The 20,114-nt window shown below is 41.5% G+C and overlaps 1 protein-coding gene across 1 annotated transcript in view; it reads right to left on the reverse strand.

Annotated features, from left to right (window-relative positions):
* The window catches only part of lama3 (laminin, alpha 3), a 170,993-nt gene extending 160,229 nt beyond the window's left edge, over window positions 1–10,764 (reverse strand). The window contains exons 1-4 of the mRNA XM_048528602.1: window positions 10,638–10,764; window positions 10,287–10,419; window positions 3,980–4,122; window positions 3,724–3,830 (exon numbers count right to left, since the gene is read on the reverse strand). Coding sequence (XP_048384559.1) covers window positions 3,724–3,830; window positions 3,980–4,122; window positions 10,287–10,419; window positions 10,638–10,658 — 404 coding nt within the window. The 5' untranslated portion in view covers window positions 10,659–10,764. The remainder of the gene's footprint in view (window positions 1–3,723; window positions 3,831–3,979; window positions 4,123–10,286; window positions 10,420–10,637) is intronic.
* Between the last annotated feature and the right edge of the window lie 9,350 nt (window positions 10,765–20,114).

Consider the following 20,114-nt stretch of genomic DNA (forward strand, 5'->3'; position numbering starts at 1 on the left):
GGGGGCTGCTTTGTCCTGGAAGCTTCTTGAGTTTTGTTGGCGACACACTCATCCAGGCAAATGGGATTATTCCATTACACTCCTTACTTGTGCCTTGCATATGATTGACAGGCTTTGGGGAGTCAGGAGATGAGTTTCTTACCACATCATTGCTAGCCTCTGACCTATTCTAATTACCATTATGTTTATGGGATGAATCCAATTGAGTGTCTGGTAAATGATAACCCTAGGAGTTTGACAGTGAGGACTTTTGTGATGGTAACAGCAATTAGATTGTCTTTTATTGGTGATGTTTATAGCCGGGCATTTTTGTGTTGTGAATGTTACTTGCCACTTGTCAGTCCAAGCGCAGATATTGTACAGATCTTGTTGCATTTGAACACAGGCTCCATCAAAATCTGAGGAGCTTCCAAAGGTGCTGAACATTGTGCAATCATCAGTGAACTTACCCACTTCTGACCTTATGATGGACGGAGTGTCAATGATGAAGCTGCTGAAAATAGTTGAGCCTAGGACTATCCTGAAGAACTCCTGCTGAGATGGCCTGAAGCTGAAATGACTGACTCCAACAATTACAACCATCTTCCTACGTGCCAGGTGCAACTCCAACCACCACAGCATGTGCACCTGGATACCCACTGATTCCAGTTTTGCTCAGGCTTCTCGATGCCACACTCATCAAATGCAGCCTTGATGTCAAAGCCTGTCACTCTCACCTCACCTCTGGAATTCAGCTCTTTTGTCCATGTTCGAATCAAGGCTGGAATGAGATCAGGAGCTGAGTGGCCCTGGGGGAACCCAAGCTGGGCGTCACTGGGCGGGTCATTGCTGAGCAGGTGCTGCTTGATAGCGCTGTTACTGACACCTTCTATCAGTTAACTGATGGTCGAGGGTAGACTGATGAAGTGCAATTGGCTGGGTTGTATTTATTTTGGGTTTTTTTGTGTACAAGACATATCTAGGCAATTTTCCAAATTGTTGGGTAGGCGAAAGTAATGTGACTGTGCTGGAACAACTTGGCTAGGGGAACGGCAAGTTCTGGAGCACAAGTCTTCAGTTCTATTGACAGAATATTGTTAGGTCCCATAGCCTTTGTAGTATCCAGTGTCTCCATCCATCTCTTGATATCACGTGGGGTGAATCAAATTGGCTGAAGACTGGTGTCGGTGATGCTGGGGACCACTGGAGGAGGCCGAGATGGATTATCCACTCGGCACTTCCGGCTGAAGATTGCTGTGAATGCTTCAGCCTTATGTTTTGTACTGATGTGCTGGGCTCTTCCATCATTGAGGATGGGGATACTTGTGGAGCCTCCTCCTCCAGTGAGTTGTTTAATTGTCCATCACCATTCACCACTGAATGTGGCAGGACTGCAGAGCTTATGTCAGATCTGTTGGTTGTGGGATCACTCACCTCTGTCTATCACTTGCTGCTTTCACTGTTTGGCGTGCAAATAGTCTTTTTGGTAGCTTCACCAGGTTGACACCTCATCTTCAGGTGAGCCTGGTGCTGCTCCTAGCATGCCCTCCTTCAATCTCCAATGAACAACCAATGAACCCCTGGCTTGATGGTGATGGTTGAGTGGGCCAAGCAGTTACAGATTGTGCTGGAGTACCATCCTGCTGCTGTTGATGGCCCACAGCGCCTCATGGATGCCCAATCTTGAGTTGCTAGATCTGTTCAAAGTCTGTCCCATTTAGGAAAGATGTCACACAAACACAATGGATATTATTTTCAATGTGAAGGTGAGACTTCATCTCCACAAGGACTGTGCGATGGTCACTCTTACCGATACTGTCACAGACAGATGCATCTGCAACTGGCAGATTGATAAGGATGGTCAAGTACGTTTTTCTCTCTTGTTGGTTCCCTCACTACCTGCCGCAGACCCAGTCTAGCAGCTATATCCTTTAGGACCTGACCAGCTCGATCAGTAGTACTGCTGCCGAGCCACTCCTGAGGGTGAACATTCAAATGGTCCACCCAGAGTACATTCTGTGCCGTTTCCACCCTCTGTGCTTCCTCCAAGTGTTGTTCAGCATGGAGGAGCACCAATTCCTCAGCTACGGGAAGACAGTATGTGGTAATCAGTGGGAGGCTTCCTTATCCATGTTTAACCTGAAGTTCATGGGGTCTAGAATCAATGTTGATGACTCCTTGTGGTGGCAAATTCTCCCTTGATTAAGCCAGGTGGCTGACACAGGATACACAGCCAATGCCAGGGCGTCAGTGAGGCTCATTAGTCCTTACGTTAGCTGTATGGAAAAGAATCTGAAAAACCAGTGGAGCATAATGTTGATATCCTGCTGTTATGAAGTCTAGACTATTGAACGAAGGCAGAATACAAGTAGGTGAGGTGCTGGTTCTAATTTTTCAGTCCTCTTTCAATATGAAAATTATGTAGCAATTATGACAAATTGCCAAGGTGTAACCGAATGTAATTACAATGTTGGAGAGAGAGCAAAAGAAAGACTAGCTAACTACAGATCACAGATTATGTTATCAATTCTGGCCCAGCACTTAAATTTATAATTCCAGCTCAAATTAACAAGCATTATGTCTAATTTGTAGGAAAGAGTGAGTGTGGATAAGGGGTTGTTTCTCAGGTTGGCGACCCGTAACCAGTGGGATCCTTCAGGGATCAGTGCTAGGACCGCAACTGTTTATAATACATATATATTAATGACCTGGAGAGAGAGATGCGAATGTACTGTAGCCAGATTTGCAGATGACACAAAAATAGGTGGAAAGGGAAGTTGCGAGAGGTTTATGAACAGTTTACAAAGAGGCATCATTAAGTTAAGTAAATGGACAAAAGGTTGGTAAATGGAGTATAATGTAGGAAAATATGAAGTTGTCCATTCTGGAAGGGGGAACAAAAGAGCAGAGCATTATTTTAAATGGAGAAATACACAATGGGACTTGAGGTACAGGTGCAGCAGGTCTTCAGGAAGACGAATGAAACGTTAGCCCTTATTTCAAGGGGGTATAAGAGCAGGGAAGTCTTACTGCAACTGTACAAGTGAGACCACATCTGGAGAACTGCAAACAGATTTTGTCCCCTTGTCTATTGGATGCAGTTCAGAGAAGGTTCACTGGAATGATCCCCGGTATGTAGTGATTGTCTTATGAGGAAAGGTTGCAATCAGCTATGATCCTATCGAATAGCAGATCAGGCTCGAAGGGCCAAATGGCCTATCCCTGTTCCTGTTTCTTATGGTCTTATTGTAAATAGTTTCCTTGTTTTGGTTAATTAGTTTTAACTCAAAAATTGCAAAAAAAAAACTAAACCTCAACTAAATTTTAGTTAAGAAAAGGCAACAACTTGTATTTAGATGCACTTACAGTACACAAGCAGCTTTTCAGGACCAATATCAAAAGAAGTTGAAACCATACCACATACGGAGATAACAGAACAGTTTACCTAAAGAAATAGATTTTAAAGACAGTCATAAAGACAGAGAGTGGTGGGTTCCAGATCTTGAGGCCAGGAAAGTTGAAGCTATGGTCACCAATGGAGCAGTGATTAAAACTGGAGATGTTCAGGGATTGAAGGAGACTACATTGATAGTGAGGGTGCAAGAGTATGGAGGGATTTGAAAGCAAAGATGAAAATATTTAAATTTAAATATTATTTTGAAGACAATGTAGGCCAGCAAGCATGTGGTAAGTACATCCTCAACCCTAAAATCTAGAGAAATTTAGTATCTGTGGTTTGCTTACTTTTTCCCCACTTGTTCAGGATTTGCTGTGTAAGTGCAGGGATCAGTCACTTGTAACTGCAGAATCGGAGCTTCATAATAATCACTGGGCAGCAGAATCAAATAATCCTAGTGTGCAGATTTAAAAATACATTGATGGATTAGACAATCGCCTCAACAACTGAATCGAACTACAAAGTTTACTTTCACCCGAACAGATGTTCAAGCTACAAACAAGAATTTTCCCCACACTCTATTATAATGCATATCATTCTCACCAGAAGTACTCCTTCTACTTCGATGTTGACAGTCCAAGTCCCGGGTGTGAGCGGGAAAGGGTCACCATAGTTACTCCTTGCAACCGTAACAAAAGATGGCTCTTTACTTCGAGCAAAAATAATTTCTTTTGCTTGGGGTAACACTAGGAATAAGGTAAATAAACGGATCATTGGAAAATTCTGGATTACCATTGGTGCAGTCAAAACAGATAATTGCAGCATTTACTCTGAAGTATTTGGGCATTCAACATATTAATAAATTCACTTGTAGCTCCTTGTCTTGAAAATATCATGTCAGTTAAAGTATTCCTGATTTGTTTTCATCTAAAAAGGTCGACATGGAACCACACAATACTGAACGGCCATTTGAACAATTGTGCCTGTGAAGTCTTTTTGAAAGAATTACCTAGTTGAGTCCCTGCTCCTTCCCCACAACACTGCATTTTTTTTTTCCTTTTTAGGTACATGTCCAATTCCACATTTGAAGGTAACTATTGAATCAGTTTCCACCACTCTTTCAGGTGGTATATTCCTGACCACAATTTACTGTGCAAAGAAACGCTTCTATTTCCCTTGTTAGTTATCTTCAGTTGTTGTCCTCTGCTAAGTAATATCCTTATAACAATCATCCACAGAATGAGGCTAATGTTCTAACTTGCTGGGTCTGCCTTATCTCTGTTCCCACCTTAGATCTGCACTGGTAGTTGGCAGCATGACTTCAGCCACTCCTGCCTTCTTGAGTGTAAGCACCTGATCAGTAAGACTTTGAATTGAACAGAATTTGACTTTAAAAGCCAGCTTCACCATGTCCACGAAGCTATCACATTGTGGTTAGAAGTCCTCAAATTCATAAGACCATAAGACATAGGAGCAGAAGTGTGCTATTTAACAATTCTTTCTCCAATGTTCTTAGAAGAACTTAAGATCTTTAGAACAAGGAGCAAGATTTGGCAATTCAGACTCTCAAGTCTACTCACCATTTGATACATTCATAACTGATTGCAACAAAATCAGAAATTGCTGGAAAAATCGACAGTTCTGGTAGCATCTGTGGGCAGAAATCAGTTAACATTTTGGATTCAGTGACCCTTCTTCTGATCCTCAGAAGAAGGGTCACTGGATTTGAAACCTTAACTCTAATTTCTCTCCAAAGATGCTGCCAGAACTGTTGAGTTTTTCCAACGATTTCTGAATTTTAGAATTCACAGTTCTTTGGTTTTTTTGTTTCATGACTGATCACAGTTCAGCCTCAAATTTGTATTCTTGCACACTCCCCATAACCTTTCAACCTGTTACTACTTAAAAGTCTATCTCCTCTTCAAATTTACTCAATGGCCCAGCATCCACTACACTCTGAGGGACTGAATTCCACAGATTCACAACCCTTTGAGACAAATAGTTCGTCCTCATCTATGTTTTAAAATCATAGATTTTTGTAAAACAATGATCTCTCATTCTAAATAGGCCCACATGAGGTAACATCCTCTCTATACCTGCTTTGTCAATCCCTTTTAACATCTCATCTGGCTCAATGACATTGTCTCTCAATATTCTAAACTCCAGAGGCCTAAACTTCAAAAGGCAAACCCCTCATATCTGGAATTGATCAAGGAAACCATCTCTCAACTGCCTCCAATGAAACTATACCCCTCCTCAATAAAGGGGTCCAAACCTGTATGTAATAATCCAGGCGTGGTCTCATTAATGCCTTGTACAGTTGTAGCATACTTCCTTATTTCTATACTCAACTCCTCTAGCAATAAATGTCAAAATTTGATTTGTCTTCCATATTACCTGCAAGTTTTCTGTGATACATTCACGAAGACTCCCAGATCCCTCTGCACCAGGACATTCCGAAATTTCTCCCCATTTACATAATAAATTGCCTTTTAATTCTTCTGGCCAATTTGGATAGCCTCATACTTATTATGTTAACCTCCATCTTCCAGATTTTGACCCAAACGCCTAATCTATCCATACCCATTTGTATATTGCTTATTTTTTCATTGCAATTTACTTTCCTATCTATTTTACTGTTACTGCAAATTTGACTGAAGTACTTTCTGTCCCTACTACCTAGTCAGCAATATGGATTATATATCACTGAGGCCTAAGGAATGAACTAAGGGATATACCCCACTAGGTATATATTGCTGAACAGAAAAAAAGATCCAGAGATCACAGGAACTGCAGATGCTGGAGAATATGAGATAACAAGGTGCAGAGCTGGATGAACACAGCAGGCCGAGCAGCATCAGAGGAGCAGAAAGGCTGACATTTCGGGCCTAGAAGCTTTGAAGCTATTTATTTCTGAAAAAGGGTCTAGGCCTGAAATGTCAGCCTTCCTGCTCCTCTGATGCTGCTTGGCTTGCAGTGTTCATCCAGCTCTGCACCTTGTTATCTCAGAAAAAAGATCCTTTTTGTTTATTCACTTGTGGGATATGGGCATCACTGGCTGGCCAGCATTTGTTGCTTGTCCCTAGTTGCCCTTGAGAAGGTGGTGGTAAGCTGTTTTCTTGTATATGGCTGCAATCCATTTGGTGCAAGTAGACTTCTATTGCCATAAGGGAGAGAATTCCAGAACTTTGAACTAGCAACACTGAAATAACAGCGATATATTTCCAAGTCAGGATGGGTAAGTGGCTTGGAGGGAAATTTGCATGCGGTGGTGTACTGATGTACCTGCTGTCTTTCTCATTTTAGATGGAAGTGGGCATGGGTTTGGAAGGTATTGTCTAAGAATCTTTGGTGAATTTATGCAGTGCATCTTATAGATAATACACACTGCTGCTATTGAGTGTCGATGGTAAATGGAATGTATGTTCATGGATGTGATACCAATCAAGTGGGCTGCTTTGTCTTGGATGGTGTCAAGCTTCTCAAATGTTGTTTGGGTTACATTTATCCAGACAAGGGGGGAGAATTCCATCACACTCCTGACTTTGCCTTGTAGATGGTGGACTGGCTCTGGGGAGTCAGGAAGTGAGTTACTCACCACAGTATTCCTAGCTTCTGACCTACTTATATAGTCACTATAATTATATAGTGAGTCTGGTTCAGTTTCTGATTAGTGGTAACTCCCAGGATGTTGATACTGTGGGATTCAGTGATGGTAATGCCATTAAATGTCAAGGTGGTTAAATTGTTGGGAGGATCTAATATCTGCCACTGCTCATTAATATCCTACCTTTCAGTCTTCCTGCCCAGTCCACCCAGGCCAAATCTGTCCTCACGCCTACGTAATTACCTTTGCTTAATCCAAAACACTAGTGTGAAACTCAAGTCTCTCACCCTTCCTTCAGGGAAGCAAATCTACATTCCTTACCCGTTCTGGCCCACATGTGACTCCAGACCCACAGTAGTGTGAGCGACCCTCGATTTCCCTCTTCCCTCTAGAAAACACTAAGTTGTATTCAAGAATGTGACACACCACCACCTTATTGAAGACAATTCAAAATGAGCAATAGACACAGGCCTTGCCAATGATCCTATTGTGGGTTGGTTAGTTCAGTTGGCTTGCCAGCTGGTTTTCTATGCAAAGTGATGCCAACAGCAGAGGTTCAGTTCCATACTCGTTTAGGTTACCAGGAAAGTCCAACTTTCTCAAACTCTCCCCTTGCCTGAGGTGTGGTGACTCTCAGGTCAAACTCACCACCAGTCATCTCTCTCTCTCTCGCTCTCTCTCTCTCACTATCTCACCACCTCTCTCTTGCTCTCCGTCTGTCTGTCTGTCTCTCTCTCTCTGTCTCTCTCTCTCTCTGTCTGTCTCTCTCTCTCTCTGTCTGTCTGTCTGTCTGTCTGTCTCTCTCTCTCTCTCTCTCTCTCTGTCTGTCTCTCTCCCTCCCACCCCCCCAACCCTTCCCCCGCCCCCCCTCTGTCTTTCTACTGACAAAGCAGCCTTTGGCCTGCTACAATAGCAACTTTACTTTTACCTTTGATACTACATCCAATGAATGATTTAAAAATAGAGAAAAGACTAAAAGTTCAAAGTTAGCATAAAGTGTTTGATCCACGATATTGGAACCTTACAAAAAACAATCATACATTTAAACCTCCATCCCAGCCAATTAACAGATAAAGGTACAAGCTATTACCAGAGAATTCACAATTGTTTTCCATGAGATTTCTCGTTGCAAAATCAGCAGACAAACATTGCAGAAACTTTAGAAAGAACAGTCTATCAGCAAATGAGTGTAAATGTTTCTGTAATGTCACGTTTATAGCAATTCCATGTCAATACAATTGTTAGCTAAAGGTGGAAGCTACGTGAACAGTTAATGCTTGAGCACAACTGCAGCCAAGGCATGGGCTGAAGTCACAATAATTTATTTTGATACTCAGATTGCCAACCTTTTGGATAGTACTGGAGGCTCTGACAACAAGCAATTGTCTCCTGGACACTGTCACATTGTTTTGGCGGTGATGGGAGATGACTGCCTGAATTTTCACTCTTGATTCAAAAACATACAGTTGAGAAAATTCACAACTCCCAAATCTGACTTAGGAGGAAGTACCTCAAATGATCTGATTTTCAGTCCAGGGTGACTACTAATACTACTTTTTTTCTGAAGAAAGGTCTAAGCCTGAAATGTCAGCCTTCCTGCTCCTCTGATGCTACTTGGCCTGCTGTGTTCATCCAGCTCTACACCTTGTTATTTCAACTACTAATAGGAGCTGGACCTGCTGTCCTCGAACACAGTGAAAATACAGCCACCAGGGCAGCTGGGTGCAGGGCAAGTTCTGTGAAAGGCTGGACTTGACACTCTGGGACTCACAAGAAAAATAACTAATTAAAAAGAAAACACTTTAACACTCACTTCTCACACTCCTAACACCCCTCAGTACCCTACATACTCCTTATGTGACGTTTGCGCCAAACCACTAAACTCCTGCCCCTCTATGCTCTTAATGTAAACCTATATGCCTCTGTGTTGAGTTCCAATGGTCTTTTATCATTCCTTTGCCAACCTAGCTCCTTCTCATTACAATCCATGTCTCCTGTCCCTTCCACCCAACACCCCTGCACTTCATATTCATAAGAGACCTCAGGACACTTACTGAGATGAAATAATATAAATTTCTAATTTCTATTACTGACTTTATTATTTTTAAAAAGATTTAATTGATTAAAAACCTATTCACTATATTGAAATGCATTCAATTATTTAATGCCTTATAAAACAAATATTAAAATGCCCACATCAAAGTCTTTCTAATAATTTGAAACTATCAGACAATGGAATGACAGGTATCCACTGAGTTAATGATAGTTTGTGAAATTAGTCTCACAGTGCTAAGCTTATAATAATATCCCTCAGACAACAAATTGAAGTAGCAAAGACTGATTATTTTTAAACTACAGATTGTACTATTAATTGAAAGGGTAGTATATTTCAGTGCACTGACAGATTGACAGTTGCAAGTGGGTTTAAATGTCTTAATGGTTTGACAGTTGAGGTCTACGCATTCATTATATGTTCATAATTTTAACTATTCAAACAGTTCTCCTCTTCTAAAGATCAAGTTAGTTCTCCAAAAGGACACCTTACTTCTGTACCTAGTCAAACAAATATCTAACTCTCCAAAGAGATTCGGTAAGTGTAGACTGTCTCCTGGAGGGTTTGAAGACCTTTTGTCATATTTTGGATCTACCACCAATGAAAATTGGATCTGTTTAAATGCAGTTGCATTTTTACAAATGCCCACATCCCAGAGAAAATGGTGGATACAAGGTTGAGGATTGATACTTTTGGAATCAGGCTTCCAAGCCGTTTATTGAAGCTGTGGACCCTCTCCACTTCTGTGAAAATTCAGGCCCAAGTAAGCCATAGAGGCAGAGAGCCAAACAGACAACGGCAGGAAGGCAGAGGCTGCCAAGAAAGAAGCTGAGTGACAGACTGAATGTCATTAAAGGAATTTCTTTGCAAACATTTGCTTCTGGTTAGAAAAATATTTGAGATGGGAGAAAAGGCTGTGTGACATTCAAGAATCACCCAGTCCAGTCAGGTAAGAACGAGCCTATCCTCTTCCCTCATGGCTGTGGGAAGGCAGTGCCTGTGAGGATTGATATATTCAGCCACCAGTAGGAGAGGTAGGAGGAGTGGGCAGTATAGTTGGAAGCAGGACATCATACAACACAACCTCCAGGAATACATCCAACAGAGCTGGCAACCCTATGTGTTACCCATGCAGATGTAGTACTCACTGTATTAGGCAAAACACAAAAGGATTTTAAAAATATTTTACTTACCGTCGGATGAATTCAGGCTAGACAAGTTTTTTGACCCTCTACACTGCTCAGCCTTACCTGTGCTTGATTGTGCTTGGTAAATTGCTACATGGCCGTACACAGTAGTGAATCCAGGGTTAATATATCTGAAGGCGATGCGGAACAAATTGAGGTTTCTATTCTCCACATGCACTGTTACCCTCACGTTATTCTGTAAAAGTGAAGTTAATGAACACATGACTGGTAGGGTGATCGAGAAGCAGAGTTAGCAGCAGTGCTTGTCAACGAAGCTCATGCAGAATGAAAACCAGGAGATGCTTCAAGGTCAAAGAGAGTCACCTCATTTAAATAAATAAGGGTAGGAAGTTGTTATGGTAGTTTTTTGGAAAGATGGTGCACAAACGAGGTGCAGAAATGAAAGCCACTTACAGTTACAGCAAGAATCAACATTTACTTCCTCAGTGATTGAGATCCTTCCTCTAACAGGCTTTGGGGTACGGTTCTTGTACCGGAAGATTATGCGAAACAGATTAGGAGAAGTCACAGTGATAGACATGACCACCTCTGGCTGGGAAGAAAAACGCAGTCAAAGGAGCATAAAGGAAAATGCAAACACCACCAATAGTAGAAGGATCACCCCAAGCAGCACTTGCATGCCATAAAGCAAGCAATGGTGTTTGAACCAGTAACCCGAAACTACAGCAAGTTAGCAGTAGAGATATCTAGCAGAAAAAAATAAAAAGCACCGTCAATGGTTATATTATAATATTACACAGGACTACTCCACTTTATCTTTCAAGCAGTGAACTCATTACAGTGTGAAAGGTTGAACTCACATAATGTACCATTTAAATATGCCTTATTTATAAGAATCATTACTATTTTCTTGTGGAATCTGGTGTGAATATTCAATATATCTTATTTCAGGGTGCTTATTTTGGTACTGACTGTTCAGCAGAAAAATGAAACAAACTGACACTGGCAAATTTCCATCTTCTGTTGAACTTAAAAGATTAAATCATAAGGACAGGTTATGGTAGTCTTGTATTCCCTAAAGTATCAAAATTTGCTGATGACAAAGTTCGTGGCATTGTAGGCTGTGTAAATGACAGCATAACATTACAAAGGTATACTGATAGACTAAGAGATTGGGCAAAACCGTTGCAGAGGGAGTTCAATGTAAGCAAGTGTGGGGTTATCCATTTTGGACTGAGGAAGGATACTTTCTAGATGGCATGAAGTTAAATACAGTGCATGTCTAAAAAGACTTTGGGGGTTCAAGTGCATAGATCATTATAATGCCGAAAACTGATGCAGAAAATAATCAAGAAAGCTAATGCAATGCTAGTCTTTATATCTTGAGGACAGGAGTATAAGGACAGAGAAGTTAAGCTGCAGCTTTAGAAAACCCGGTTAGATGCCACTTGCAGTACTTTGAACAGATCTGGGCACCACATCTTAGGAAGGATACATTAGCCTTAGGAGGAATATAAGAATGACACCTGGATTTCAGGGATTAAGTTAAGAGGCGAGATTATACAAATTAAGAGAAGGCTAAGCAGTGATCTAGATCAAAGTCTTCAAGACAGTAACACGAAGCCACAGGGCAGATAAAGGTAAACTATTTTCACTGATTGGGAATGCTAGAACTAGGGGCATTGTCGAAAAAATTAGGGCCAGACCATTCAGGAAAGATGTTAGAAAGCACTTTCATACACTAAGGTTGATAAATGTTTGGAACTCTCCTTCACAAGTGGCAGTTGATAATAGATAAGTTTTTAACTTTAAATCTCAGATAATTTCTTGTTAAACAAAGGCATTAAGACATATGGACAAAAGACATGATCTCATTGAATGGTGGAACAAAATCGAGGGCCTGAATAGGCTACTCCTGTTCCTATGTAATCAGGTTGAAGTGTTGAAAACAATTAAAAGTGTTAATAGGTTAGATAGAGTGAAATCATTTCCTCCAGTCAGGGGAGATCCATAAAATTAAACTCAGGCGAAATGAGAAGAACTTCCGGACACAAAGGATAGTGGAAATCTGGAACACTCTCACCCAAAAAGCTGCTGTGTTTGGGAATCAACTCTAACATGAGATTTATGGTTACTTGTCAGTTAAGGGTATTGAGGGCTATGGAATCAAGGAGGGTAGTTGGAATTAAGATAGACGGTACCCATAAAGTGAATGGTGAAACAAGCACAATGTGCTAAATTGCCTCTTTGTCTTTCTCTATCCCAATGTTTATTCATCTTAACTCTGGAGGAGGACCTAAGAAAGTTAAGAAGTTGGAAGAACTCCCATGGAAATTCAACCCAAAGATGTCTGTATCGTAACTCTCAAGCAATTATTTCCAACTGACACATTAGGGAGGAACCCTAATATTGGAGAAACAGTCTTATAAAGTAAGACACAGGAAGGTAAAGGGAACATAGGAGTAAATGAAACATGAACAGCAAGTGAGCAACAAGGCCCTCCAGTCTGCAATGTCATTCACTAAGATCACGGTTGAGATGATCTTAGTCTCGACTTCACTTTCCTGTCTATTCCCCATAACTTTAGACTTCCTTATAGCAGACCCTAAGTACAGACTTATCAAGGACCTGTACAGTTGTAGAAATACTTCACTACCTTAAATCCCATCCATCTTACGATGAAAGCAAACAGAAAGCAAAAGAGAAAAAGGGCAGTCAGCAGCATTAACAGTAAGTCTGCTCCATATCTGAGAATAAATTGAGGCAAATAGCCGAATTATTTGGAACAATTATAAGGTTTTATAACAAAAGTCTCCAAAACCAACATCACAAAAAGAAGTATGGGCAAAATTTCACAGACTCCACCGGCAGGTTTGTAGGTGGACAGGTGGATAAAATTTCCGTAGATTGTCTTCCTGCTACTCTCCCACCTGCCCTGACCGGTCTGCAATCTTACAGGAGTTATGTGAATCCTTGTGCTCCCTTGATCACTCTCGCTCCAATTGAGATCTTAAAGTATTTCCACTGTCGAGTGAAACTAGAACGATGGGGCATAGCCTCAAAATAAGGTGGGGGGGGGCAGGTTCAGGACTGAGTTGAGGAGGAACTTCTTCACCCAAAGTGTTGTGAATCTGTGGAATTCTCTGCCTGGTAAAGCAGTTGATGCTACCTCATTGAATGATTTTAAGGCGAAGATAGATTATTGAACAGTAAAGGAATTACGGCTTATGGTGAGTTGGCAGGTAAATGAAGCTGAGTCCACAAAAAGAACAGCCGTGATCTTATTGAATGGTGTACCAGGCTCGAGGGGCCGGATGGCCTACTCCTGCTCCTAGTTCTTATGTTCAATTATTGTCCTTAATTTGAGACTGATGAGAGGAGTTCAAGGGCAAGGAGGCAGCTTGGCACATCACCCTAATGGTGCCCCTGGCAGAATGACAGAGTGGTGTTTTCTTTACAGCTCCGATATTGAGTACCAGATCCCAGGATCTGCTTCCTTGGTGGCAATTACTCTTTTATCAAGTTTTCCCTCCCCCACGCCCTCCCCAATCCCCCACTGTCCTTCCCTCCCCATATTTTTGGCTCCAGGCATTAGAATTTAGAATCTGGGAACATCCTATAGCACCGGATTTGGCCACGCCCCTTGTGTTGCTGGGATGGCAAAGCTGCCAATCAATCAGAATGGCCAGCATTGTTCGCAGCCAAGAAAGTACAATCTGAGAGAGGGCTGGCTGTTCTGTCTCCTCGGAGTGTGAGATGGCTGTGGGGGCCGCTGTGATCTGCAGGAACATGACCCTCACCAACTTTTCTCAGGTGGTAGGCTGGGGAGCAATGTAATCAGAAAAATCCTGCCCTTTATAATTCAAAAAAAACAATTTGTTGTGGGAAAAAGGAGTAACTACCTGTACTAACGTAACACTAAATAAACACTGCTTTATGGCCCAAACAGGGTCAATCTCCAATTCACTCTTTAGAAAGTTATAGATCAGATTTAGTGGAGCTGATGGTCCAGTGTTTTTATCACTAGTCTATTAATCCAGAGACCTAGCTAATGTCCTGGGGACCAGGTTCAAATCCCAGCATGGCAGATGGCTGAATATGAATCTAATAATAGAAAGACCTGGAGTTAAAAGTCTATTGATGACTGTGAAACCATTGTCAGAAAAACCCATTTGGTTCACTAATGCCCTTTAGGAAAGGAAACTGCCATCCTTACTTGGTCTGGCCTACATGTGACTCCAGGCCCACAGCAATGTGGTTGTCTCTTAAACTGCTCTGTGGGCTATTTGGGATAGGCAATAAACACTGGCCCAGCCAGTGACGCCCTCATCCCATGAACAAAAAAAAGTCACAGATTTCCGTAAGCAATTCTGAGATATAACAGGATGTCATTGTGTTTGATTTTGTATATTTGTGGAGCTTCATGAAAACTGGGCCAGTTACACTCCTACAAAACTGAACTTTGTGATTGTCATGAAAATTAAATCCACACATCCCATTAATCCCATTAATAAATCTACCATCAAGCCACATGCTGGATACCAACAGAATACATCCCTAAGTTACCTCATATTTAGAACATTTAGTCCATCATTTTCTTAAATTATCTTTTAAATTTTATGAATTACAACAGGTTTTATTTATTAAATGTTAGAAAGGTATGTTTATAATTATCTTTTTGGGCTGAACCCTGCAGCACTCTTGCTCCATTTGAGGTCCTGAAGTGGCCAATTATCGTCCTCAATGACTGTTTAATTTCTTTAAATGGGCAAAAAAAAAGCAAAGATTGCAAAATGACATACAAAATGGTATCAAAAAGATTCTGAACCAATTCCAACAGATTTGAGAAGGTTAGATACCTGCCACCAGACATGCATTTCATCAGAACCTTTGATCACATACTTGCACAGGTGACATTTGTGCATAGCCTCTCCAGCTGAAGTTCAGGAACTCCTGTGGATCAAATCCAAACCGAACAGCTCTTCCATCGGGTGTGGTGCCATCTTCAATTTCATACTTCAAGTGGTGAAGGTCTGGGAAATAGTGGTTGCGGCGAGGCCTTCAAGTGCAGGTTAGACATATTTAGTCTCAGTGCAAATGGTGTAGTCATGTAAAAATTACATTGAACTGAGTAATATTGCTCCATAAGGAAAGAACATGCAATTATCTAGCAACTTTCACAACTGCAGCACGCCCAAAAGCACTTTGCAGCGAAATGAAGTGTAATCAGTGGTGAAATGCAGGGATTACTTCAGGTACAACAAAGGCCAGGGGAACAGGAATTTTAAACAAGTCACAGGACAGCAGCTCTTCACGGAAATGACAGCATGACCAGGGAAGCAGTGGGTGCACACTCATTATCACACCCATTGAAGCCTCAAACTTTACATCTCCCCTAATTATTTTCACTGCATTGATCTCTGAGGTCCATCAACAGGACCTCTGAGCAGCTGCAATGCTGCATAGCTTAGAGGTTTTCTGACATGTTCTGATGAAGGGTGTCAACCCAAAATGTCGATTTTCCTGTTCCTATGATGCTGCTGGAACTCCTGTGTTTGTGCAGCTCCACACTGTGTTGTTGAGTGTATAGCTGAGAGTGCCTGTTGCTCAGATTGCCATGGGTCCAGGCAGAGGTGGGAGGGGTTTGTGGGCTAGGGCCAAAGGGACGCAGCATATAACAATGCCAACATTGTTAGCACTGGGACTGAAGAATGACAATGGAAAATAATAAAATGGCAGATGAATTGAATGGGTACTTTGCATCAGTCTTCACTATTGAGGAGGCAAGCAATAACGCAAAGACAGCAATACATCAGAAAAAGGATGGTTGGGAGAGATGAACTCAGGAAAATCATAATCATGAAAGGAGCGATACTAAGTAAATTGTTGAAGCTGAGGGCTGTCAAGTGCCCAGGTCCTGATGGTGGTCATCCTAGGGTCTGAAAAGAAGTACCAGTGAGATAGTTGATGCATTGGTTTTAGTTTTTCAATGTTCACTTGATTCAGAGATGGTCCCATTAGACTGGAAAGTAGAGAATGTAACTCCTTTAGCCAAAAATGGACAGAGATAGGAAGCACAAAACTACATATCAATTAATTTCATATCTGTCACAGGAAAAATGTCAGAAACGCTATTTAAGATGTTATAGGAGGGCACTTGGACAAGTTCAATGTAATCAGGCAGAGTTAAAATGGTTTTGTCAAAGGGAAATCATGTTTGATCAAAATATTTGAATTCTTTGAGGAAGTAACAGGTGTTGTGGACAATGGGGAACTGGTGGATGTACTATATTTAGATATCCAGAAGCCATTTGATAAGGTGACATGTTATGTTGCATAAAACAACAGCTCATCGTGTAGCGGGCACATATCGGCATGGATAGAAGATTGGCCAATTATCAGGAAACAGTGTAGATATAAATGGTTCTTTCTCAGTTTGGGAAGATCTAGTGAGTGGTGTGTTGCAGGGATCAGTGCTGGGGCCTCAAGATGGAACATGGATCAAAGGATGGAAGATTTTGTTTCCAAATTTGCAGATAACACTAAAATAGGTAGGAAAGTAAATTGTTATGAGGACATAAAAAGACCACATAATGCTATAGGGCTGAATCTTACATTTTAGTTAAATCCAAGTTACATCAAGTTTTTTCAGGGTTTTCCACTGCGAGGTATAGCACATTTTCTCACTGAATTTTACCAAACCACCTTATTAACTATCTACCTGTCCCTTTGTCATCCATGAAGTCCAATTCTGGCCTTATCTTAACATGAGCCGTTCCCAGAACAATTTGTTACTCAGTAGATATCACAAAATTCATTGGCATTTGTGTGATCTTTAAAAGTATGCAGTAATATGTGGCAAGCGTTGCCAGTCTGAAGCTTCACTGCATGATCTCTGACATTTGCCCTGGAAGCGACAATTATGTGCTACCCTCCTTGGTTTTTATATCAGCTTGTATAGAATGTATCATTACTCACCACAGTGTTCCAAACACTAGGAAAGCTTTCTTTACTGATACAACAGTTTAGGTTGGGCTCTTGAGAGCAGTGGTAGCACCTCTACCTCTAGGCCAGATGGTCCAGGTTCAAGTACCAACTGTCGCAGAGATTTGTGAAACATTTCCAAACATGTTTATTGAAAATAACTGCACCAGTTTAATCAGTCTTTGACCTACAAAAGATACTTTCTAATCAACCTGTTCAGAGATATCATTACACACTTCTGGAGCAGGTGCAACATGAAATCTGGCCTCCTGGCTCAGAAGCAGGGACACTACCACTACGGTAATGTCCATTTTTACATTAGCATTTAGAAGTGTGAGCTATTGAGGAGGCACAGCTGTTTCTGTCTGAGACAAATCATGCAATTAAGATGCATATTGTAAAGTAACAGCAAGCACTGGGAAAATGCCCTGTAAAAGTTTTGGTTTTGAGACTGCATTACGGGCTCTGTTTCTTCTTAAAAAAGCTTACCTAATTTTCACAATCATTGCGAGCTAGACCTTATGGAGGTTAATGACAAAGTGAAGGCGAGCAACGTGAAAACAGGTCTGCATTTCTCATATGTCATTCCCACCAATAAAAAATGGTGTACAGATATAGAGTACAATGCTTGGGAGTCTTACTGGTTGCAGGTACGTCCCTCCACATTTGGTCTGCACTGGCAGGTCCCTGACAACATGTTGCACGTTAGATTAGTTGAACCACCAATGTCACACTGGCAGCCTATCAGTAGAACGAGAGAAATGAGAAAGAAATTATCATTTCAAGCAACTTCTAATCATGTAAGCTCAAATTATCATTTCAAGCAACTTCTAATTATGTAAGCTCAAATCTGAAATAGAAACAGAAATTGCCAGAAACATTGAGCAGGTCAGGCTGCACTGTAGACAAAATGGAGGCGAGCTTAAAACTAGGAGATACTTCCTCTTGGGACCAGATTGCTTTAGACTAGCATAGTAATACTCTCTCAGCTCACTGCACATATGTGCACAGTTAACAGCCAAACAGGAATTTCTGCTAGGATTTTTTGGGCTCCAATTTCCTGGCAACATAATTAAAAGCACAAACAGCACATCACTTTGTATAAGATACACCACTCAATTTCTGCTCATCAACAATGTCCCCATCCATCGTCCCCACCGCTGGAGATAATAGAGATCCAGAAAAAAGTGGTGTCATACTTTAGCAACACCTCCCTAGAGGCTCATCTTCAGGCTGTTATGGAGAGATGGGAAGCAACAAGAGGTCACCCCATGTGACAAAGGCAGCATGTACAGAGGCAGCTTTGGGGTCTGCAAGCATGGGCAGCCCAAGAGTACGTGGCTCTAGGGCTGTAAGAAGGGCACTCCCCCAGTGTATACACCACTGGCCATTCAATGCTTCTTGTCCCTCTGAGTGTGAGTTAGCATTTCAAACAAGCCACTGCAGACGACTGTCACACTCCACATTAGACTCCAGACATCTCCACCAGATGTCTCACATGCAATCAATGTCTGTCATTTTTTTATTCATTCACTCATGGGATGTGCGCATCACTGGCTGGCCAGCATTTATTGTCCAAGCTACTGTAACTTTATCAGGTAAGATAAAATTGCCAAAGTCTTAATAGACCATCACGGTAACCTCAGTGCAGGAATTGATCACTCTGCCTTACACGCCAGCTGTCCAGCCAACTGAGCTAGTCAACTTCATTGGACCACAGAGGTACTGCCTCATAACTAATTGCCAGGGTCACATGTAAAACACAAAACGGCCTACAACACACCATCAGCTCACTCACTTTTCGATGCAACTAGTTGAACATGTACCTCTGATAACTTCTCAATGACTTGCATGGCTCAAAGACCTCACCACATGACATGGCTTTGGATCAGACACCTTACAGATTTCCCAGGCATTCACATCATATAATGCTTTATGGGTTTGCATCAATTGCAATTCTTCGATGACTCAGAATCAGCATTCAAGCAGAACCCTTGGGAGGTGATGACCTAGTGGTATTATCACTAGACTACTGTAGTGATTGGAAGGAGCCATTAACTGAACTGTGATGAACTTTGTCTCAACTGTACTTTTCTTTGTTATTATGTATGACTTCTAACTTTTATTTCTAACATCTCAGGAAGGACATACTAGCCCTGGAGCGTGTCCAGTGGAGATTCACACAGATGATCCCTAGAATGGTAGGTTTAACGTATGATGAATGGCTAAGGATCCTGGCATTGTATTCATTAGAGTTTAGAAGGTTGAGGGAAGATCTAATAGAAACTTACAAGTTAATGTATGGTTTAGAAGGGGTGGATGCTAGGAAGTTGTTTCCATTAGGCAGGGAGACTAGGACCCATGGGCACAGCCTTAAAATTAGAGGGGGTAAATTTAAAACTGAAATGAGACGATATTTCTTCAGCCAGGGAGTGGTTGGCTTGTGGAATTCATTGCCGCAGAGTGCAGTGGAGTCCGGGACGTTGGATGCCTTCAAGGCAGAGATCGACAAATTCTTGATCTCAGAAGGAATCAAGGGCTAACAGGGAGAGTGCAGGGAAGTGGAGTCGAAATGCCCATCAGCCATGATTTAAATGGTGGAGTGGACTTGATGGGCCGAATGGCCTTACTTCCACTCCTATGTCTTATGGTCTTATGGTGGGGCAACTTATAAAAGTTTTCACTGTATTTTTTATGTAAAAGTACATGTGAAAATAAATTTCTATTCTGTTCTGTTCAGATGGTCCAGTTTGAATTCAATAATAAAAATCTAGAATTAAGTGCCTGCAGCTGATTATGTAACCATTGTAGGTTAAAAATAAATACACCGGGAAGAAAACTGCTGCCCCTATTTGGTCTGGTCTATATGTGACTCCATACCCACAATAACGTGACTGACTCTTCACAATCCTGTCCCAACTATGATGCTGGTCTAAACTAACCCAT

Source organism: Stegostoma tigrinum, chromosome 5, assembly GCF_030684315.1.
Source record: "Stegostoma tigrinum isolate sSteTig4 chromosome 5, sSteTig4.hap1, whole genome shotgun sequence".
Classification (NCBI taxonomy): Eukaryota; Metazoa; Chordata; class Chondrichthyes; order Orectolobiformes; family Stegostomatidae; genus Stegostoma; species Stegostoma tigrinum.